General features: G+C 49.3%; 1 protein-coding gene across 1 annotated transcript in view; it reads right to left on the bottom strand.

Annotated features, from left to right (window-relative positions):
- The window catches only part of ppip5k2 (diphosphoinositol pentakisphosphate kinase 2), a 49,081-nt gene that overhangs the window by 18,695 nt on the left and 6,589 nt on the right, over nucleotides 1-23,797 (bottom strand). The window contains exons 4-25 of the mRNA XM_064308858.1: nucleotides 21,968-22,058; nucleotides 21,189-21,274; nucleotides 15,921-16,075; nucleotides 15,024-15,125; nucleotides 14,493-14,654; nucleotides 12,966-13,087; nucleotides 12,435-12,536; nucleotides 11,786-11,872; nucleotides 11,042-11,117; nucleotides 10,827-10,936; nucleotides 10,569-10,654; nucleotides 9,575-9,700; nucleotides 8,817-8,991; nucleotides 8,219-8,320; nucleotides 7,907-8,128; nucleotides 6,438-6,622; nucleotides 5,770-5,993; nucleotides 5,141-5,268; nucleotides 4,352-4,466; nucleotides 3,626-3,733; nucleotides 2,939-3,055; nucleotides 80-244 (exon numbers count right to left, since the gene is read on the bottom strand). Coding sequence (XP_064164928.1) covers nucleotides 80-244; nucleotides 2,939-3,055; nucleotides 3,626-3,733; nucleotides 4,352-4,466; nucleotides 5,141-5,268; nucleotides 5,770-5,993; nucleotides 6,438-6,622; nucleotides 7,907-8,128; nucleotides 8,219-8,320; nucleotides 8,817-8,991; nucleotides 9,575-9,700; nucleotides 10,569-10,654; nucleotides 10,827-10,936; nucleotides 11,042-11,117; nucleotides 11,786-11,872; nucleotides 12,435-12,536; nucleotides 12,966-13,087; nucleotides 14,493-14,654; nucleotides 15,024-15,125; nucleotides 15,921-16,075; nucleotides 21,189-21,274; nucleotides 21,968-22,058 — 2,846 coding nt within the window. The remainder of the gene's footprint in view (nucleotides 1-79; nucleotides 245-2,938; nucleotides 3,056-3,625; nucleotides 3,734-4,351; nucleotides 4,467-5,140; nucleotides 5,269-5,769; nucleotides 5,994-6,437; nucleotides 6,623-7,906; nucleotides 8,129-8,218; nucleotides 8,321-8,816; nucleotides 8,992-9,574; nucleotides 9,701-10,568; nucleotides 10,655-10,826; nucleotides 10,937-11,041; nucleotides 11,118-11,785; nucleotides 11,873-12,434; nucleotides 12,537-12,965; nucleotides 13,088-14,492; nucleotides 14,655-15,023; nucleotides 15,126-15,920; nucleotides 16,076-21,188; nucleotides 21,275-21,967; nucleotides 22,059-23,797) is intronic.

Genomic DNA, 23,797 nt, shown 5'->3' on the forward strand with positions numbered 1-23,797 from the left:
TTTTTCACCTTGAATATGAAGATAATAGCAGCATAAATATAAATATTGGTCTGCCTAGCTATTATGACGGAGCACTTACCTCCACAGAACCGATCTTTTTAGATCGAGGCAGAGGCGACTTCCTGTGGATGTAGATGGGGTCGGAAACCAGAGGCCTGAACATCATGAGGGCCCGGTCCGGCTCGTCCCGTTTCGCCGACTCCTCATCGCTGTCGTTCTGGGACTTTTTCTTTGAGCCTTCGTTCTGTGTGCGAGTGAGACAGTGTAACTCGTTCTGCGTGCGAGTGAGACAGTGTAACTCGTTCTGCGTGCGAGTGAGACAGTGTAACTCGTTCTGTGTGCGAGTGAGACAGTGTAACTCGTTCTGCGTGTGAGTGAGACAGTGTAACTCGTTCTGTGTGCGAGTGAGACAGTGTAACTCGTTCTGTGTGCGAGTGATACAGTGTAACTCGTTCTGCGTGCGAGTGAGACAGTGTAACTCGTTCTGCGTGCGAGTGAGACAGTGTAACTCGTTCTGCGTGCGAGTGAGACAGTGTAACTCGTTCTGCGTGTGAGTGAGACAGTGTAACTCGTTCTGTGTGTGAGTGAGACAGTGTAACTCGTTCTGAGTGTGAGTGAGACAGTGTAACTCGTTCTGTGTGTGAGTGAGACAGTGTAACTCGTTCTGTGTGTGAGTGAGACAGCGTAACTCGTTCTGTGTGGAGTGAGACACGTAACTCGTCTGGTGTTGAGTGAGACAGCGTAACTCGTTCTGTTGTGAGTGAGACAGTGTAACTCGTTCTGTGTGTGAGTGAGACAGTGTAACTCGTTCTGTGTGTGAGTGAGACAGTGTAACTCGTTCTGTGTGTGAGTGAGACAGTGTAACTCGTTCTGTGTGTGAGTGAGACAGCGTAACTCCTTCTGTGTGTGAGTGAGACAGCGTAACTCGTTCTGTGTGCGAGTGAGACAGCGTAACTCGTTCTGCGTGCGAGTGAGACAGCGTAACTCGTTCTGCGTGCGAGTGAGACAGTGTAACTCGTTCTGTGTGCGAGTGAGACAGTGTAACTCGTTCTGTGTGTGAGTGAGACAGTGTAACTCGTTCTGTGTGTGAGTGAGACAGTGTAACTCGTTCTGTGTGTGAGTGAGACAGTGGTAACTCGTTCTGTGTGTGAGTGAGACAGTGTAACTCGTTCTGTGTGATGAGTGGAGAGACAGTGTAACTCGTTCTGTGTGTGAGTGAGACAGTGTAACTCGTTCTGCGTGCGAGTGAGACAGTGTAACTTGTTCTGAGAGTGAGACAGTGTAACTCGTTCTGTGTGCGAGTGAGACAGTGTAACTCGTTCTGCGTGTGAGTGAGACAGTGTAACTCGTTCTGTGTGTGAGTGAGACAGTGTAACTCGTTCTGTGTGTGAGTGAGACAGTGTAACTCGTTCTGTGTGTGAGTGAGACAGTGTAACTCGTTCTGTGTGCGAGTGAGACAGTGTAACTTGTTCTGAGAGTGAGACAGTGTAACTCGTTCTGTGTGCGAGTGAGACAGTGTAACTCGTTCTGCGTGCGAGTGAGACAGTGTAACTTGTTCTGAGAGTGAGACAGTGTAACTCGTTCTGTGTGCGAGTGAGACAGTGTAACTCGTTCTGTGTGCGAGTGAGACAGTGTAACTCGTTCTGCGTGTGAGTGAGACAGTGTAACTCGTTCTGTGTGCGAGTGAGACAGTGTAACTCGTTCTGTGTGCGAGTGAGACAGTGTAACTCGTTCTGCGTGTGAGTGAGACAGTGTAACTCGTTCTGTGTGTGAGTGAGACAGTGTAACTCGTTCTGTGTGTGAGTGAGACAGCGTAACTCGTTCTGTGTGCGAGTGAGACAGCGTAACTCGTTCTGCGTGTGAGTGAGACAGTGTAACTCGTTCTGTGTGTGAGTGAGACAGTGTAACTCGTTCTGTGTGTGAGTGAGACAGTGTAACTCGTTCTGTGTGCGAGTGAGACAGTGTAACTCGTTCTGTGTGCGAGTGAGACAGTGTAACTCGTTCTGTGTGCGAGTGAGACAGTGTAACTCCTTCTGTGTGCGAGTGAGACAGTGTAACTCCTTCTGCGTGCGAGTGAGACAGTGTAACTCGTTCTGCGTGCGAGTGAGACAGTGTAACTCGTTCTGCGTGCGAGTGAGACAGTGTAACTCGTTCTGCGTGCGAGTGAGACAGTGTAACTCGTTCTGTGTGCGAGTGAGACAGTGTAACTCGTTCTGTGTGCGAGTGAGACAGTGTAACTCGTTCTGTGTGCGAGTGAGACAGTGTAACTCGTTCTGTGTGCGAGTGAGACAGTGTAACTCGTTCTGTGTGTGAGTGAGACAGTGTAACTCGTTCTGTGTGTGAGTGAGACAGTGTAACTCGTTCTGTGTGTGAGTGAGACAGTGTAACTCGTTCTGTGTGTGAGTGAGACAGTGTAACTTCTTCTGCGTGAAAGTGAGACAGTCTAACTGTTGATGTTGTGTTATACTGTCCTCTATTTTACTACACATACTACATTGTGTATCGTCCAATCTGTGGGCAGATACCAATTGGTCAAAAACCATTAATGAATATACTACATTCGGCTGTACAAACAGGATTATTACCGTTAGCTGCAGAATTAAGGCTGAAGGCAGGCCACTGGCCTGAGAATGCCTGCAGGGGGCACTGGAGATGCCAATGTTTTGCAATGGGCCCATACAACACTTACTAAATTTCCATTCTGGAAGCTGCATATGCTGAACCACGGTTCCAGATCGCTGATACCGTGGGTAACTGTCAAAACTAAATTATGACTCAGGATTTTAAAGGCTCAATCATTCATTGAGAAGTCAACAGAAAAATGCATGGGCATTTATGTGGTGATTTTTCCCACTTTTATTATCTGAAATCCAGGCTTTATTTGTGAAGAGGAAACGTATGTAAAGGGGTGGATGTGCGGCGGGCACGGGACCCTCACCTCGCGGGACGCGGGCCGGTAGCCGAACCCAGAGGGCAGGTTCCGGTCGTCCTCGCACCCTTTGGCCCCGGGGCTGAAGTGCAGCTCCACGTGGAAGCGCTCCTCCGACGAGGGGTCCTCGGGGGGGGGGGGGGGACAGGGCGGAGGTTAGCGGACACGAGGGACGAGAAACACGTCTTTAAGGCTTTACCGGTTGTTCTTCTTTTAAAGCACTGAATGGGTTTGGCACCTTCTGACATCCTTGCCTCCCTCCTTGTCCCCCTCCCACCTCCCCCTCCCCTCCTCGAATTCCACCTCTAGTCGCTTGGGTCCTCTGAGCAGATGTTATTCTGTATTCCACAGGCTAGGTTAAAGCCGAAGGCTAATGGCGTCTCTGCTGGCACTGGCCCGGAGGCTGTGGACCAGTCTATCGACCCCTCAGTACCGGGCCTGCCCCACTATCGACACCTAAATCCCCCCTCAAACCCTGCTTCACTCCCTGGCTTCTGAGTGTTACATGAGGTCTGTTGTCTTTTAGTGGGCTGCTTACTGTGCTTTATCAGCAGTAGTGTGTTCAACCCTTCATGTCCACATTTATATTCATGTATTTATTTAGTTATCGAAGTTGTACAGTCAACGTCGATTGTTTTTAAACACACTTTATAAATAAAGTTGACAAGAAGAAGCAGGCACGTAGCGGGGCGGTACCTTATTCGGGTCCTCGTACAGCATGATGACGATCTGGGTCATGTAGTTCAGCTCGCTGACCACCTTCAGATAGTCCATAGCCCTCTTCCACTGGTCATCCTTGGTCTCCTGGGGGGAGATTTGTAGTTCATAGTGAGCCGGCATCCGGGGTCACGCTACTGTCATTCCTTATTACTGGGAAGTGTGTTTGGAGTCAGTAGATAAATGTAATGATGCAATGAATACAATAAAGACTAAACAAAGAGTCACTTTATAGTCAACAATGTTTGTGTTCTGTAAGCAGCGGATCTGAATGTGATCATCTTTCATTTGAAAAGAAAACACAGTGATGCCTATAATTAGGACATAAGACGTCATGAAATCAAAACAGCCATAAAATACCAGCAAGCTGACTAACCTGCTTTTCCAATATGAAATTCCACAGCGTTCTGTACAGTGTGAACCATCAGTCCGCTTTCATTTGCAAATTTATTTTTAGGGTAATATATTAGAACTGTCATTAACAAATACAGCTGCAAGCAGCAATTAATTCATGTATTGTTCTGATTTTAGATGCAAACACTTAAATAAATAAATACATTTTGTAAATATATTTCAATAATTACCTTCCTGTTATGTTCACAGGCAAATTTAACTTAACTCTCCCCTGCCATAGTCCCAAGTGATTTGGGAAATAAAAAAAAAAGAATTACTGTCGTAAAAAAACGCTACGCGTGGGACGCTTACATCACACAGGGACCCGTAGCGTAGGATGGAGAGCAGGGAGTGGACGTGACTCTCGCTGGTGAAGTACAGCCTGGTCCGCACGTGTCGCTCCGGTGACATCACGCCGCTGGAATACCTGGAGGAGACCGACGGAAACGCAGCAGAGAACAGAACAGCCGTGTTTACCCTGGGAGGAAGCTCAGGAATTCGGGAATTTCAGGAATTCAGTTCAGGAATATGCGACTCGTGACAGTGAGTAACAAAATTCTGCCAAAACAAATGACGCTATTGCGGAAGAATCTCACAAATATACAGTACACCTTCAATAATAATAATAAAATAATACATTTTATATATATATAGCACTTTTCCCCCAACCCATAGACACTTTACAAACATACAAAATTAAAAGATAACACAAAACAGAAAGCACAAGTACAGCAATAAGACGACACAGCAGTAGAACATGGTGAAGGAAGACAGGGAGAGAGTGAGAGACAGGCGTGGGTGTGTGGGAGTGTGGGAGGGGAGGGTGGCCAGGGAGATATGGGGGAGATTTTAATGATAAACAGTTTGGAATAGATGGGTTTTGAGACAGGAGGTGAGATAGGGGGAGTGAGTCTGAGTTTCGGACAGATGGGGGGAAGTGAGTTCCAGTGTCTGGGCACAGAAACACTAACCCTTCAGAAAAACTAACCTGGATGAGGTGCCACAAATATTATGCTATATATATAATAACACAATAGTTTATATTTAAATAAAATATTTTTAAAAATAAAGCATTTTTGAGGAGACCACAGAGGTCCTTACACGGGGTGAAGCTTGTTCACGGTGTCGTCGTCCTGCGTCCTCTGCAGGTCCGAGCGGATCTTCCGGATCAGCGGCGTACAGTAGCCTTTGGCGATGTCCAGCTTCTCCGGCTGGGAGATGCCATACTCCTGCAGGCATCGGGGGGGGAGCCAATCACAACACAGCTCTGCCTACGGTAACACTGGGCCTACTGTAATTCTGTGTCTACTGTAATGCTGTGCCTATGGTAACACAGGGCCTACAGTAATGCTGTGTTTACTGTAATGCTGAGCCTACTGTAATACTGTGTCTACATCTAAAATACTTGAATAAACAATACAAAATAAGAAATTATTTTTGCCCGCAACTCCCTCGCTTTTACTTGACAAATTTAAGTATCTTCTAACGACTTATTTTTTGCACCATGCTCAAAGGGACTGTTTTTCCCCGTTTAAAGAGGTGGGCGGGGCCAGCCAGGTAGCTGACCTCTGTTTGTCCCCCTCTTTAAACAGAGGGGGAGGGGACAGCCAGGTAGCTGACCTCTGTTTTTCCCCCTCTTTAAACAGAGGTGGGCGTGGCCAGCCAGGTAGCTGACCTCTGTTTGTCCCCCCTCTTTAAACAGGCGGGCGGGGCCGGCCAGGTAAGCGCACCTGCGGGATGACGATGTCGGCCAGCGCCTTGGACAGCCGGTAGATCTCCATGGTGTGGTCCAGCTTCAGCGAGCCGTTGTGCTGCACGTCGTACTTGATGCAGTCGTAGATGTCGGGGATCTTGCTGATGTTGTAGCGCCCGTTCTTCATCTTGAAGTCCTTCTCCAGCTTGGACCAGCGCCGAAGCATCAGCTCCAGCGTCTCGCTGTGGTACAGCTGGATATCTGGGGGGGGGGGGGGGTTAATTACACACTATTTAAGCTAGTTCTGTGCTTCCAAACTTCATCTGTCCTGACTAACATTATTTTGTGAGCAAGCCTTTTACATCTTAAAATGCCGAAGAAATGGGTGAGCATCCATTCGGCCTTAATGACAGATCCGGGAATAACAATGACGACAATAAAATGCTATGGCCTCCCCCCCCGTTTCGACACGATAAATTCCTGAATTGAGCCACATTTCAAACACTCACTCAAGCACACACTAGCTCCTTCACTCACTCACACAAACACACACACACACACACACACACACACACACACACACACACACACACACACACACACACACACACACACACACACACACACACACACACAAGCGTGCAGGGAGAAGCTGTGCTTTATGCATGTGTTATCCGCAGACCACAGGCCTCATGGCCTCTTTACCCGCGGACTTGGGGTCCTCCATCCTCTGGCGGATCTGCTGGGTCAGGTTCTGGATCAGGGAGTACACCTTGTCGCACGTCTTCACCGGGTTCTTGATCATCTGCATGGACTTCACCAGCGACGTGCTGGTGGTGGGAGCCAGCTGTGTGCGGGAAACAGAGGCCGGTGAACACACCAGTAATCCACTTCACATTTTACAGACGGGGGCCATTTTACTGCCGGGCCCGGTCCCTGAAGCCGTTTGAGGACAGAAGCTCCACATCCCTGACTTATTACTGTCATCACGTAGGGGGACAATACGTTAAAACCACTGATGGATCTAAACGAATAAACAAACAACGTGCTATTTATAGCCGCTACAGGTAAGACCGGGCCAGCCACAGCAGCCGGTTTTTACCTGCAGGGTTTCAATCATTTTGGCCCAGATACGGGAGCCACAGATGGTCAGGCTGCGATCTGTCAGGTGAGCCACCTGTCAGGTGATCTACCTGCGGGGTAACGTTCCTCCCTTAGGGGGACTACAAACAAACATGGACTCAACGTCTGACGCAAATCGTATTTACTTATTCAAGGAGTTTTTAATGATGTTGGAAAGGACAAATATACATTTTTTCAGGATTTATTTTTGGGGCAACAGACAGAGCTACTTTGAGGTATGAGGTGACTTTGTGAAGTCAAAATACATATTTAAGCAACTTTTATTACTACAAAGGTGCACACATTACCAAGGACCCATAACGTTGGTAGTGGAATTAATGTACAAACCAGTCGGCTATCTAGTTTGTCAGCTGTTATCAGCACACTGTGATCGCAAATAAGGGGAAAACATGATTGTGAATTAGCAAAACACAGTGTGTTTTGCTTGCAGTAAGGCTGCCTAACCCTGTTCCTGGAAATCTACAAATTTTTATCTCCAAGCATAACAAAGCACACCTCATTCAAGAGCTAGAGCAGGGCTGTCCAACCCTGTTCCTAGAAATGTTTGTTCCTGTAGGTGCACTCTAACCCTAAGATAGCACACTTCATTCAACATCTAGAGCAGAGCTGACCAACCCTGTTCCTGGAGATCAACCATCCAGTAGGTTTTCATTCCAACCCTAGCAAAGCACACCTCACTCAAAAGCTAGAGATCTCTTTGAGCGTAGAATCAGACGTGCCAAATTAGGGTTGAAATGAAAACGTACAGAACTGTAGATCTACAGGAACAGGGTTAGAAAGCCCTTCTCTAGCTGTTAAACGAGGTGTGTTTTGTTAGGGTTGGAGTGAAAACCTACTGGACGGTAGATCTCCAGGAACTGGGTTGGGCATCCCTACTACAAAGGTTAATTTTAACTAGGAGGACTGCCCCCCCCCCCCCCCCCAACTGAAATTTCTCCCGTGTAGAAAGTTTCCAGAGGGTATTGGGGTATGGCGCCGGACGTTATGGCGGTGAGCGGGTACAGGGTCAGGTTAGGCGGACTGGCGCGTACAGGGTATGGCGGATGGCGGTACGGGGATGGCGGGGCGGTACGGGGACGATGGCGGTACAGGGGTATGGCGGTACGGGGGTATGGCGGTACGGCGGTACAGGGGTATGGCGGTACAGGGGTACGGCGGTAGGCAGGTGGCGGTACGCGGCGTGACCTTGCGAGTACAGGCGGTACGGCGGTCGGTAGGCGGATGGGCCGTGGTAGGCGCGGGCTGTACCGCTGCTGGTAGTGTCAGCGGATGGCGGTCGCGCGTCAGCACCGTCTCTGTGTGCGCGGCTCTAGTCACGCTCCGCTGCAGGACCGGAGGCGGGCCTCACCTCGCGCGCAGCAGCGTCGCTGGCTGCCCGCAGCCCGTTCATGTGGCGCTCTTCACCATCACCAGGATGCGTCAGCTCGCCTCCACGCCAGCAGCGCCTGAGAACCAGGCCACGCCCAAATGAGGCCCCAAACCAGGCCACACCCAAAACCAGCACTGCCCAAAACAGGCCCCGCCCAAATCAGGCCACACTTGAAACCAGCACTGCCCAAATCAGGACCTGCCCAAATCAGGCCCTGTCCAAAACAGGCCCACAACAGGTCCCGCCCAAATAGCCATGTCCATGCCACAATCAATAAACCGCCCAGATCAGGTCCCACCCAAATCAGTCACAATTCCCACGACTTCCACACATTTCAATTTCAGGAACAGCAGAGCTCCCAATCAAAACATAGTTAAACTTCCCATGTACAATTTCAATTTTAGGCATGCCACAGGTCCCAATCAAATCAGTTATACAAGAGTGCATGTAAAAACACGTGCTAGATAACTACATACATGTAGTACCAGGACACTACCACTACATTTCATTAACAACAGCTGCTTGCAAGTCTATTATGGTGGTGTATTCCTGCCAGTCTCTGTCCAATGTACACTGTATCTCCCCCCTCTGAACGCGGGGGCTCTTCGCGGCGCTGGTCACTGACCTTGGCGAAGGCCGCAGCCGTCATCTGCACTCTCCCCTCGTCGGACGCGTAGATCTTCAGGTCGTGCCGGTAGGTGCTGTGCAGTCGCAGCAAGCCGCAGCCGGGGAACCCTGCGTAGTCACCTGCAACGCCGCCATCTTGGCTCAAATCAACCTCACAGGCTTTCGCATCTTTGTCGCGTTTCCTGCACTCCTACTGCATTCTACTGAACAGGCAGGAACTTATGACCCAGCATATGGCGAACACGCGAGCGAGCCAATAAATAAAAAAGGTACGGAATAAATTATGAAATTAAATGATATTTCTTCGTAATTAATTTGTGATATGCAGTGGTCTTCAGGAGAGGGCAGTGTGCTGTTTACACCAGATATACCAAAATAACATGTACATAAATTTTGTTTCAAGAATATCAGAATATTGCGATTTGCTGTGAAGGTCAAGAATCTATTACGCAAGCAGCAGGTGGCCCAGGTGCTATTAATCACCGCGACCCTCTCTGTAAATTTGAGGGAGCGTATGCGCTTCGCCCAAACCCACTTTGTTTAATCACAGTTAATCTCCCACAGACCGACTCCAGAGGCAGCCGACGTTGCCAGGCAACGCTACAGCCAATCAGCCGAGGCCTCCGGTGAAGAGTGATGTGGCGGTGCAGTAGAGGGATGGATGTGTAGGTGTGCACACAAGCAGCGGGTTTTCGAGGCTTACCTTGGCCCCCAGGGTACATACACCTGAACGCCCGGCCCAGCTCTTCCGCCTGTACCCGCCCGGCGGGGGTCAGCTCCCCCCCCCACTTCAGCACCAGCAAGAGGGAGGGGTCGTCCCGTCGCACGTCTAAGGGACACAGGCACAGTAATCTCAACGTCGTCTCCAGCAAAATTAGTGACGTAGGACTTTCAAGTTTTTTTTTTTTATGCTAATGATTACTGAACCACTTCTCGACACACATCCTGAGACACGTCATCCTAGCAACTCAATTCTTTAAAGGGTACTTATAGTATCAAGCATTAACAAATCAAGGGCTTTGTTTACAAGCACAGAATTGGGACACTTTGATTGGTTCGTAGGAACAGGTCTAAAGGTAGCTGGCATCGGACAACAGGGTGGCTACACATGGGGATGTTTTTCTGGAGAATTCTCTTCAGAGAAGATTTTCCTTTTCCATCTCATAAACTCTAAGAATGCCTTTCTACTTAAGTGGCTTTTTATAAGACGCGGCACTAACTGTATTTGTTACTGGGTGAATCAGAGTTAACTGCAGAAATGGACAACAAACTCCAACTCCCAGGGAGCCTTGCAGAGGGTGCCAGTCTCCATGTTTACTTGGAAGCTAACTGCAATGGCATTTCAAAAATCTGGCACGTAGAACAGAAGCCACAGGCATGCGGGTTTAAATCATGCGTGGGGCCCTGCTATTGCTCCCGTGCCAAGAGCTACTCAACAGCAGGCCGTGCGAACCGATGGCAGGTAAAAATAAATCAGTTATTCAGGTAGGTAATGCCAATTCAATAAAGTAAATCTAAAGACAAGGCTCTCCACCAAAGCCACAGGTAAAGGCTCTCCTCCAAAGGCACAGATAAAAGTTCTCCACCAAAGTAACAAAGATTTGGCCAGTGTTTTGGGGCGGGGGGGGGTGGTGAGATTTTAAAATAAAATTTAAAAAAAAAGCAAAAATGTAAAATTACCACAACAACAATCTTACCTTCTTCCTCGCTTGATGTTTTTGGGCAACCGTGCGGAAGGTAAGTCAACTGAACCTTGCGATTAATGCCGGAAAAATGCCCATACCTGAAACAGCAATTAACATACGCCTGAGAACATGTGCACGTGTGTCCTCGCATGCACGTGTGTACACGGGGAACTGGAACGTGGGAGTGGCCAAGCAGCTGGGAGGTAACAAGAAAACTAACCAATAGGAGATTACCATTTAATTCACAGCTCTCGTAAGTTTTGTACGTACATTTCTAGAACGGTTTTGAGTTGTTCCAGTTTGGCTTTGCTTTCCTCTATTTCCGAGTCATTGTTCTGTCCAAGTTCTGCCAGAAGTTGTCTCGCAATGTCCAGGACTTCCTGAAATTTTGGAGAAAAAAATAAAATAAAGTCAAGTGTATATTTTACCCAGTAATACTACGGGTTATTAAAGCAGCTGTATGGTTCGTATTGTTTGTGGTTTACCTGTAGTTGCTTTGGCTTTTTCAGTTTTAGTTTTCGACTTTTGTACCCATCACACTTTTCAAACAGATCAAAAAACCTGCGGGAGGCATCAGGAGGAGAGAACGGCAAACATCAGACGGATAAACAGCACAATATCAATATTAGGTTGCACAACGACAGGACGGCCAGTGAGTTCGCGAGTTTTCTTCCAACCATTTCTTCTGGCTAAAGCTTCTGAACAGCTGCATCAACATGCTGGTTGACTCCTGTAAGGGGTCACACTTAAACTTTGCCAGCTGGGATATATATATACAGCTGTAACTCAACTTATATGTCAGCTCAAATTAATTTTAATCAGAACAGGCTTATTTTATGCAATAGCGGAGCAGTATTTCTTCCCAAGGAGGACATGTGCTCCTAAGTTTAAAAAAATTCCACTTAGCACACATCTAACAGCTCCTAAAATAGGAGCACTGTACGGCCCTGAATAGAGGTCCTTGTGCTTATGTGTGGACATGACTGAGAGGCCATGGGGCCCGTCTGTGCACTACTGACAAAGCCTTTACTTTTCCATTTTACACCAATCATCCGCCCCGTGTGCAAGGGGAGTGACCAATCACCTGCCCTGTAAGCAAGGGAGGGACCAATCACCTGCCCTGTGCGCAAGGGGAGTGACCAATCACCCGTCCCGTGCGCAAGGGAGTAACCAATCACCCGCACTGTGCGCAAGGGAGCGACCAATCACCCGCCCTGAGCGACTTATACCTCTGATGTCGAACTTCCATTTTCATCTTCTGTTTGGGGGTTCGGTCGCCATGGCGAATCACGGCGATCACACACCGCAGTTCCATCCTGAGGAAAGAGAAGACCGGACTGTTACCCACAATCCCCACAGCTTCCTGTGTGTGAAATGAGTGCAGCTGACACATCCGATTGGTGGAAAAACACCTCAAACTTCAGCACAGAAGCTACAGATATTGGCTCCAGTCTCTACGGCCTGGATACGGCCCTTACGGCCAGTGGGAGTGCTGGTTTTCATTCTTCCCCTATAATCAGGGACTGATTTAAACCTGCAACTCCAGGTGAGTTACATCTCTGGCCAACCAGTCGCGCAAATCGATCAATTATCTATTGGGCAGAAAAGGAAACCAGCAGTACTACTGGTCACAAGGGCCAGATTTGAGGATCCCTCCCCTACGGCCTCCTCTCTTATGGTCACTGATCCTCTCTTTACGGTCACTGTTCCCCTCTTAGTCACTGGTCCCCCCTCACAGTGACTGTGCCTCCCACTGTAGGCTCTGAGAGCGTAAGGACCAGGTTATGCCCACATGGTGCCAGGCTCTGAGAGGGTAAGGACCAGGTTATGCCCACATGGTGCCAGGCTCTGAGAGGGTAAGGACCAGGTTATACCCACATGGTGCCGGAGGTGGTGGGGACGATGGGGATGTCCTCAGCCTCCAGCGGGATGGACCAGGGGATCTGGAACTGGGGAGCCAGCTCGCGCATTATGATGTTCCTGCAGGGAGGAGAGACGCACGGTTCAGTGTGAAATACGGTCAGCGTGTTTCATAACCGCTGTCCATCTCTGTACATTCAGCATGTCCGAATCATAAGTCACCGCCGTGGTTCCTGAACACACAAACACACGCGCACACACATGCGCACACATGCAAGCACGCACGCTCACACACACACACTCTCTCACACACACATGCACTCACTCTCACACTCGCACACACACTCACATTCTGTTCTGTGCAATTTTCCTTCAACCCTCACCACCACCTCCCTCTGCCTCCCCACCCCAGGAGATCACACCCCCCACTCTGGGAGCCACCAAGTCAACATGAACGTGCCACAGGAACATGTAGCTGATGTTACCGACGAGATCAGAAGAACACTGGTGAATGCGTTAATGCACGGCGGCCATTTTGGGATTGCTCACCCCAGGATCTTTGCGCAGTCATCGTAGTACTTCATGGAGTTCTTCACGAAGCTGAAGCCGTTGACGTCGCAGACGTAGGACTGTCCGTTGGCTCGCAGCAGGTCGAACCCACAAACCGTTTGCTGTCAAACGCAGTGGAAAAAATGTCAAAAGAGGCGCATCCACAGAATCAAGATGTATATCTGCAGAATCGGTTGGTTTCCCATTTCATAGCTGCCAGACGATTAACTTTCATACATTTTAAAGGTTAAGAGAAAAGACAGTATGCAATAAATGGTCAATATGCCAAATATTCTTTGAAAAATTTTTAATTAAATGCTGGCAGGCTCGTACCAGGGAAGGCCTTTTCACACACAGACGATAATTATTCATTTTTAATAATAACAGACGCCAGAATCTGCCCTGCTGCACAGACTAATCAATCGGCCGCATAAACAGATCTTTCAGCGAAACACTTTAATCTAGATGTATGAAGTCATCCCTTTGGGGTGCTCAATTTTTCTTGTAGATTACTTTAAATCTCTGACTGTACCTACACCACACAAACTGCCCACAGGGATTAAGACAGGCTTTAATCACGGCCTTGAATCAGAGCTCATAAACACATTACAGAACACACACAGTGTTCAGGCGTAGATTACCTTAAAGGCCAGGCAGACTATAATCACAGTGTTAAATCAGAACTCATATACGCATTATGGAACATGCGCTGGTTACCTTGAAGGCCAGGCAGACTATAATCACAGCGTTAAATCATAACGCATTACAGAACGTGCGTAGTGCTCAGGCTTAGGTTACCTTAAAGGCCAGGCAGACTATAATCACAGCGTTAAATCATAACGCATTACAGAACGTGCGTAGTGCTCAGGCTTAGATTACCTTAAAGGCCAGGCAGACTATAATCACAGCGTTAAATCATAACGCATTACAGAACGTGCGTAGTGCTCAGGCTTAGATTACCTTAAAGGCCAGGCAGACTATAATCACAGCGTTAAATCATAACGCATTACAGAACGTGCGTAGTGCTCAGGCTTAGATCACCTTAAAGGCCAGGCAGACTATAATCACAGCGTTAAATCATAACGCATTACAGAACGTGCGTAGTGCTCAGGCTTAGATCACCTTAAAGGCCAGGCAGACTTTAATCACAGCGTTAAATCATAACGCATTACAGAACGTGCGTAGTGCTCAGGCTTAGATTACCTTGAAGGCCAGGCAGACTATAATCACAGCGTTAAATCATAACGCATTACAGAACGTGCGTAGTGCTCAGGCTTAGGTTACCTTGAAGGCCAGGCAGACTATAATCACAGCGTTAAATCATAACGCATTACAGAACGTGCGTAGTGCTCAGGCGCAGATTACCTTAAAGGCCAGGCAGACTATAATCACAGCGTTAAATCATAACGCATTACAGAACGTGCGTAGTGCTCAGGCGCAGATTACCTTAAAGGCCAGGCAGACTATAATCACAGCGTTAAATCATAACGCATTACAGAACGTGCGTAGTGCTCAGGCGCAGATTACCTTGAAGGCCAGGCAGACCTTCCAGGCGATGAGCTTCTCCCTGGCGTTGAGGATGACGGGGTACCGCACCTCTTTCCCCTCGCTGTCCCGCTCCACCTTCCCGTCCAGGGCGGGGGACTTGCGCGCCTCCGCGTGGGCGTAGTCCGGGCCCACCGTGTACACCTGCCAGAGGAGCAGAGCATGATGGGAAGGGCGGAGAGAGAGCGCAGCGTGTTCTGATGAAGATGAGCTGCTCAGGCGGAATACAGGCATGACTGAACTGCCCTCTTTAAACATGAACAGAAACTAAAAAAATAAATAAATAATACCGACTACGCGTCTAATCACTACAACGAAAATGATTTGATATACCAGCCCATTTTAAGACACAACTGAAACTGCTCCTGAACTGATTCCACCCCCAATCCCTATACGATGGGCCCTCAAATTCGAGTCTTGCTCTTGGCCAATCACAGCCAGTCGTCACAACCGACCCCTCCGTTCCCGAAGCGCTCCTCGTCTCAGAGGTATTACTGCGCTTCCGATTCTCACCTTTACGTCCGTCCCGTCCGTGGGCATGAACTCCTCGTAAATGTAGGAGCCCGTTTTGCGAACGTTGCTCTCCGGAGAGTAGACGCTGCTTCTGCTCCCGATCTAGGACAAACCGCAGAAATTCAAAAAAATCCTTCTTCATGTCACACAGAAGGAAAAACCCCAGCAATGCAGAAAGATGCATTTCTTCCTATCGACACGTTTTCACAAAGTCAGGCAGGAGCAGACAGACAGACAGCAACATGGGCTGAACTATCTGCCCCCTGCCCCCTGCCCCATGCTCCCTGCTCCCTGCCCCCCTGCCCCCCGGCCCCATGCCCCCTGCCCCGAGACAGAGAAAGTGTCCCTTGGGCTTCAGTGTTTTTAAACCACAGCTACCCTTTGTGTAACAAATCACAGGTGAGAAAACTGACTCTCTCGTCACTAGATCTCTTTTCTTTACAAAATATCATTAAAGGTTCCCTTTCACTCATTCCGATTTGTGCCGTGGCATTACAACCAGGCTTTTTTCATTTTGTCATGAATTCCATTTAACCCGCCCTCAACCAGTGAATTTCACTGAGGATAAGTGCTTACGCACAACGGGCCAACAAGCCAAAGCAGAGCGATATCACACGCACAGCTGTGCTTCATGTCCGTCAAGCATCGAATCAAACACGAGAAACACAAGTTTTTTATGGTGCTCTCAGAGCAGCTATATATAAATGGCTTTACACGTTACACAAAAATAAAAGATAGTGACGACAGACTGATGCAGATCATAACAGTGACGGATGTTGGGCAGGTTTAAATGGGCGTATCAGTGTCCTGTGTGGGACACTGGCCCGGCTGTGTACTCTATAGCACTGTCCCCCGGGGGGTGTTTGTGTCCGTCTGGCGCCTACTGTGCGCCCCCACCTTGCGGAACAGCCTCTGGCTGCCCCCCCCGGCGGAGGTGGGGTAGTAGATGTAGACGTTGTGGTCCTCTGCGCTGACCGGCTTCTCCACAAACGGCTTCTGGAACGCCTCCCCGTTCACCTCCACGTGGTCCTCCCCCTCCACCAGGTTACACTCTGCGCAGCCAGGAACACACACACACACACGGTTAGACACACGCACGCGCACATGCACACACACACACGCGCGTTTAATCACACGCACACATGTACACACAAACATTTAGACAAACACATGCACATGCACGCATGTGCACACACACACACACACACACGCGTTTAGACACACGCACGCGCACACACACACACACGGTTAGACACACGCACGCGCACGCACACACAGACACACACACGTTTAGACACACGCACGCGCACACACACACACACACACACACACACACGCATTTAAACACATGCACACACACACAAAAACATTTAGACAAACGCATGCACATGCACACGTGCGCGAGCACACACACATTCAGACAAGCACACGCACATACACGTGCGCGCACACACACACAAACACACCAACCACACACACACACATTTACAGGCGTACGCACATGCACACACACAGATACAAACACACACAGACACACACACTGTAAGCTGCTATATAACTGTTCCCCTGCAATCCTGTCAGTCATCAAACTTAAGCTGCTCTGCCTCTCTAGCGCAGCTGCTGACCAGCCTGGCCCTGACCAAAGGAGCCGATTCAGACTAAAGCAGTCGATTCAGACCAAAAGGAGCCGATTCAGACTAAAGCAGTCGATTCAGACCAAAGGAGCCGATTCAGACTAAAGCAGTCGATTCAGACCAAAGGAGCCGATTCAGACTAAAGCAGTCGATTCAGACCAAAGGAGCCGATTCAGACTAAAGCAGCCGATTCAGACCAAAGGAGTCGATTCAGACCAAAGGAGCCAATTCAGACCAAAGCAGCCAATTCAGACCAAAGGAGCCGATTCAGACTAAAGGAACGGATTCAGAGCCTGAGACTGGAGTGTGATCAGAGTGAGTGGACATGGAAAAGCACACACAGTAGAAAATTAAAAGATAAAAAACATGGATATGGAGTGAGATTAAACTAAATCCAAATTGAATTTCACGTAAGCCTCCCCCCCCTCCCCTGAATATAATCTCCTTACATCAGCATTCCTCAAAAATCCCCCAAAAAACTATTTGGGTGCTCTTGAAAAACCAAAAATTCACTGCCTGCCTCAGACTAGGGCATGGATGTCCAATCTTACAGGAAAAGGGGCCAGTGTGGGTGCAGGTTTCTATTTTAGCCCAGCACTACGATTCTCGATTCAGTGAAACAACTAATCAATCACGCTCTTCAATCAAGAGAAGTACAATCAGGTGCCTTAGTGCTGGGCTAAAACAAAACACTACAACCACACAGGTGCTCTTCAAATAAGACTGGACACCCAGGTTCAGGGAGAACCTATTCAACACACACAAGACCCAACAACACATCAGCTTTTCCATCATAAACCACGTAAGGGAGAGCAACAGACTGTCAACCCATACATGACCCCCCCTGTGAGGCCAGTGGTTTTACCATAACACCCCCACCCCCCCTGCCCCCCCTTCCCCCTGGCACTTTCTGCACTGTAATTCCATCACCATCTGTAATCCTGGGGGTGGGGGGGGTCACATCGCCGCAGACACGGCATGCGATGTACATGTCTGTGTGTGTGTGTGTGCGTGTGTGTGTGTGTGTGTGTATACATGGTGGCTATAAACTCTCACGCATACCAGCCGTCGAGGCAGGCGTCTTCTCAAAAGCGCGATTCTATTTCTGTCCGTCCCGTGATGCGTTTGGGTCATATGGGAGGGGGTGCCAGCCACACGTGAAGCGCATTCCCCGAAAAGAATTCAAAAAGCCACCATTTTGATTCTGACACAGTGCATATAGGAACCAGTATGCATTTTTAAAAATGTTGTTAATGTTACTACTTTATGGACAGCAAGAATGTTACCTGCTTTATCCATGATGTCTGATATACGCATATGGCAGAGGATGAGTATAAAAACCTGGAACATTTACAAGCGTGGGATTATTAAAACATTAAACGCGTGTGCTAAATGTGATTTCGGACTATCCCTCAGTAAACGCCATTCTGATTTGTGCGGTTTCTCACGTAAACGAACGTGGCGCAAGCACAGCAGTGGATCTCCAGCGATTTCCACCGCGACCAAAGTTAAAAGCAACAGCGAAGAGCACGTGAAGAAAAACAAACCAAACGTGTATTACACTACATTACAGGCATTTGGCAGACGCTCTTATCCAGAGCGACGTACAACAAAGTGTATAAGCACAACCAGGAACAAGTGTGTCGAAAACCCTAGAGAGAAGTACCAGTCCAAGTGCAGGGAACAACCGCATAGTTCAACTTGGACCCTGAAGGTTAAACTGACTAACGCTAACACAAACGAGAACGGCAACAACGCAATCTATGCAAAAGAGACGGAGTGTAGCACAGTGGGTAAGGAACTGGGCTTGTAACCGAAAGGTCGCAGGTTCGATTCCCGGGTAGGACACTGCCGTTGTACCCTTGAGCAAGGTACTTAACCGAAATTGCTTCAGTATATATCCAGCTGTATAAATGGATACAATGTAAAATGCTATGTAAAAGTTGTGTGAGTCGCTCTGGATAAGAGCGTCTGCTAAATGCCTGTAATGTAATGTAAAAGAGCCTCCTCCAGCCTTCTTGTTAAAATCGTGGCGCGTGCTTTCGATCACGCGTCCGAGTTCCGTTCGCCTGAGGGCGAGCCGCGAGGCTTCGCTCCGGGCGGTTCAGACCGGCCCGCGCCGGCGCGCCGCGGCGTTCAGAGACTCACTTCCTGCGTCGCGTAACAACCGCCGGGCCTGTCGCCGCACCCTGAGGCCCGGCGCGTCAGGCACCGTCGCGGTGAGTCAACCCGAAACCGTCGTTCTGAGAACTTACACACCTTCCCTCATTCTGAGAGGATGAGAGTTCCGCAAAACCAGATCTTTCCACCTTCGTCTGCCTGTGATCCAGGTCGCGCCTGAACCAGACATGCAAGTCTATTGACGACAAATGTATTTATAACAATAAAAAATTAAAAAAAACATTTATCACTTTGGTTTAAGTGCTAATCAGGCATATTTCTGAACATCGTAAAAATATCAGTGTTTTTCCCCACACAGAGGCAGCAGCAGCACTGCTCGATTTATTGCTCTGCAGCTGGAATTATTCATTATTATTATTTATTATATAGGCAAATGGATCCGTTGGCTCAAAATAACTTTGCCGAAACAAACAAGCGAAGCTGTGGCTTGTATTATCTTGCAAAACATGTTTTTTTTCCTCGACGCGACTATAAGCAGCACATTAATCTTGTGGCACATTGTTCATATTTAGGCGTGAAACCTGCGTAAACGGTCACGCTAATTTACTATCGCTTTTAAGTCCTAACTTGGTCTTCGGTTGTTTGTTTCAGGGGTCGGTATGAGGGTCTGTTGTGGTACTGTTCCCAACCTCCACCTCAGGCACTCTGAGTGGGTAACACACACACACACACACACACACACAGACGGCTGGCTGGCTGGCGGGCTGGTATGCGTGACTGAGATGAAAGCATGAACATCGGTGAAGAAAATCAGCCGTGTGTGTGTGTGTGCGTGTCCATGCGTGTGTGCGTGCGTGCGTGCACGTGTGTGTCCGTGTCCGTCTGTGTGCGTGCACGTGTGTCCGCCTCCGTGTGTGTGCGTGTCGTGTGCATGTGTGTGTGCGTGCGTGCGTGTCGTGTGCGTGTCCGTCTGTGTGCGTGTCGTGTGCACGTGTGTGTGTGCGCGCGCATGCGACATGGACTTGGCCCGTGAACGGAAAAGTCCTTGTGAAATCCATGCGTCACTGCTGAAAAAAGAAATCCAGCATACACTTACGTATATCTTCCCCAAAAATTCAGAACAAGCATTAATGTGACTGCAGAATTTTGTTAGTAACAGGTTTTCTTGTTACCAACAGATTTCGTGTCAGTAACAGATTTGGGGTCAGTAACAGATTTCGTGTCAGTAACAGATTTGGGGTCAGTAACCGATTTTGGGGTCAGTAACCGATTTTGGGGTCAGTAACCAATTTTGGGGTCAGTAACCGATTGGTACAGGTTTTTTTTTGTTCGTAACAGGTAGAAATTCTATGAGAACCTTGCAGTGGGTGGGGTGGGGGGGGAGTAGGGCAGTGCTGCGGTGGAAGAGGACAGGACAGTGCGACAGATGGATCTCAGTGCCCCTCCCCCCCCCCTGGTCTTTACCGTCATCAGAGGCTCGGTCACGTTGTCGAAGCGGATCAGGAGGGGGGGGGGGGGGGGGGGGGGGCGAGCGAGCGAGAGAGCGGGGGTCGGCTGGCGCAACCCCTCATCACAATAACCAAACAGGCCTCCAAAGCTACGCTGCAGCAAGAGAGCGTTAACAAGCCGACGGTTCACCACAAAGACCACGTCTTATTCCTACAGCCAAGAGACACAGAACCCCCGTAAGTGTCCACTTCCCGTACGACTAAAGACACAGTCTGCCGTTGTAACGCAGTATTCAAGCCTTCATAGTGGTCTAGTTCTCTCACACACACACACACACACACGATGCTGTTTGTTGATGCTGCATGGGAGTGCAGCACAGGACCGTGGTGCAGCTGTACTAGCACTGGCTAATGGGTCAATGTGCACAGGCTGCTAGTGACCGATGCACAGCATTTTACAGCGCTGCCGGTGTGAGAGCAGTTTCTGTCTGCGTTGTGGGGAAGTGGTAAAATGGCTACGGCAAAAAGGTGCAACCCCGCTGGAGAGGAAATCCTTTTATGCAACAACGCTCCATGCAACAGGCTAGCAATGACATTAAGGACAATTATAAATTTGTTATGCGGTGTTGTGGAAAATTATAATCCACTCTGGTTTTAGAAGGACCAAATGTACTCTCTGATATATATACTCTGCATTTTACGTCAAAACCATACACTTATCACATTCTGCATTGATCCAGCCATGTACACATCTTTCTTGTTCTTGCTGAATTGGCTCTTAAGCAAAACACCTTTATCTTACGGCAGGGAAAAACAACTTTATCTAACTACTGATGAACAAACAGACACACACACACACACACACACACACGCGATCCCTTAAGCACGAGCCCTTAAGCACACGCATCCTTCCCCAGGGGTGGGAAGCACGAGGCCGTCTCTTCTGAGTCCGGTTTACCCACCTTCGGGCCGAGCCGGGTCGCGGTTCAGAACGGCGTATCGCGGTAGCTGGATCCCCGCCGCCTTCAGGGTACGGTACACCTCCCTCCTGGAATAAAACCACATCAAAAAGAGGTCCCCCGTGACTGGTCAGCTCATCTGGCCCAGACTGACTGACCAATCAGAGCTAAAGAGCAGGTAGGTTTGACCAACCAAAGCTAAAGATCGGGTAGATTTGACCATTCAAAGCTAAAGAGCGGGTAGGCTTGACCAATCAAAGCCAAAGAGCGGGTAGGTTTGACCAACCATGCGGCACCTAGCTGTGGAGCAGATTACTTTTTGCAAATTGGAGATTATTCTGTTAATCCAGTTTTACCAGCTCGTCACAGACACCTATAACCTGCGAAAACCTGCAATAACCCTCGATACACCTAAAAACAGGCATAAACATCAGCGTGCGTGTGACTCATACGCGTGAGTGGGATGAGAAGAATCGACAAATATAAACTAACTACTGACACCTTCTCAAACTCCAAAAATATATACGATATATATGCCCCGCCCCCCCTCCACCCCTCTCACATTCCACATTCCACATCCCAGCCAGGTGTGTTGGGGGGAGTGACAGCATACCAAAAATCATCTATCCGCGCTTTTAATAGCAGAAGAAATCCCAGAGTTTCCATTACTGAACAAAATGGGCACATTCCGCCTGGCATGGTGTTCTTGCCCACTGCGTACCCCACACGCAACCGTTCCACCCAGCCTAACAGTGTCGCGGTTCACCCGCCCGACGCCTCACCTGTCCTGGATGCAGTACTGCAGGTCCAGGTCGTTAATGACGAAGGGGCCCCTCAGCTTCTCATAGGCCACCGCTTTGTCCAGAGGAAACCCTGCAGGCGAAAACAAACAAAAAAAAAAAAACAAACCAACTCACACCTCTTTCCAGAACACCTCGAAGCAAATCTGCTTTATTTGAGGAGCGCTTTTTTACTGAAAACGGTCACAAAGACGCTGTACGGGGTGGCAGAACACACAGAGCCTAAACAGAGTACACACCAGGCCTGAACCCCCAAACAGCGAGCACATGAAGGAAAAAAAAACTCCCAGTGAGGAGATAAACCCTCAAACAGTGGCGAGAAAAAAAAACAAAGCTGTGTGTATGTACGGTTGTGCAGGCATGTGGAACCAATCAAATTGAGGGCTCTGAATACTGCCAGGGTTTCCAAAAACGTTCATAATCCCCACACTGGTTCCGTGGAGAAGATTAGTACTCGAAAGCATTCATAATCCCCACACAGGTTCTGTGGGGGAGAGTAAGGTCAGGTTTGCTTAAGGACAGGCCCCTGCACGGATAAATGAATAACACTGCATCAGGCTGTTCCCACTCAATGCAAACGCTTCTGCTCGTCGGCCCACAATGCACTGCTCCCTGCCCTTTGGTCCGCACGCCAGGGGTGAACATTAGTAGAGAGCAGCTCTTGAGTAACAGCGACCCAGCGACACCCTGCCTGCTCTACTCTTTCAACAGATGTGACAGGAGAACGAATGAGACCACACAGCTGTGGAGTCCACACACACACACACACACACACACACACACACACACACACACACCACACACACACACACACACACACACACACCACACACACACACCACACACACACACACCACACACACACACACACACACACACACACACACACACACACACACAGCGGCGAGCCGTGGCTGCTGTCATTACAGCTGGCTCAGCCATGACACACAACAGCGGCCTGAGATTTGAGGTCACGCGTGCTGCGGTCCGGGAGCAAAGCGGGACAAATCAATCGCCTGGGACAGAGGAGCGGGGCTACACGCCAGGGGGGCCTGCTGGGGGCGTATCTCTTACTGCACTCAAACCCCAGTCCCTGCCACCGTATGACCCCAGACTCAACCCCCAGACTCTGGCGCCGTATGACCCCACACTCAAACCCCAGTCCCTGTCACCGTATGACCCCACACTCAAACCCCAGTCCCTGTCACCGTATGACCCCAGACTCAACCCCCAGTCCCTGCCACCATATGACCCCAGACTCAACCCCCAGACCCTGCCACCGTATGACCCCAGACTCAACCCCCAGACTCTGCCGCCGTATGACCCCAGACTCAACCCCCAGACTCATGACAACCCCGTTAACCTCTACGGTACACCGCGGGTGTGTGCTTCTGCCGCAGGCAAACGCGGCAGCACATCACGGGAGGAATGACTGCACCGAAAAAAACCCTGCTCTGCATGCAAATCCCCTCCTAAGCTCCCCAGCCACGTTCTGACGTTTCTCTGCGTTCACGGGGAGTCGGTGCAGCGGGGGCAGGGTGGGGTGGGGTGGGGGTTAGGGGGGATTTGTTTACCAAATTCTCCGCAGGTACAGTTAAGACGGTGTGAATGCACAGCACTGTGGAACAGGGGTCTGGGGACAGTACTACGGCACTGAGCTGCCAGAGAGGTAAGGTTGGAGGGGCCAATTCAGGGGTCTGTTCAGGGGTCACTTCAGGGGTCAGTTCAGGGGCCACTTCAGGGACCAGTTCAGGGACCAGTCCAGGGGCCAGTTTATGGGTCGTTTCAGGGGCCAGTTCAGGGGCCAGTTCA

Source organism: Anguilla rostrata, chromosome 14 (genome assembly GCF_018555375.3).
Source record: "Anguilla rostrata isolate EN2019 chromosome 14, ASM1855537v3, whole genome shotgun sequence".
NCBI lineage: Eukaryota > Metazoa > Chordata > Actinopteri > Anguilliformes > Anguillidae > Anguilla > Anguilla rostrata.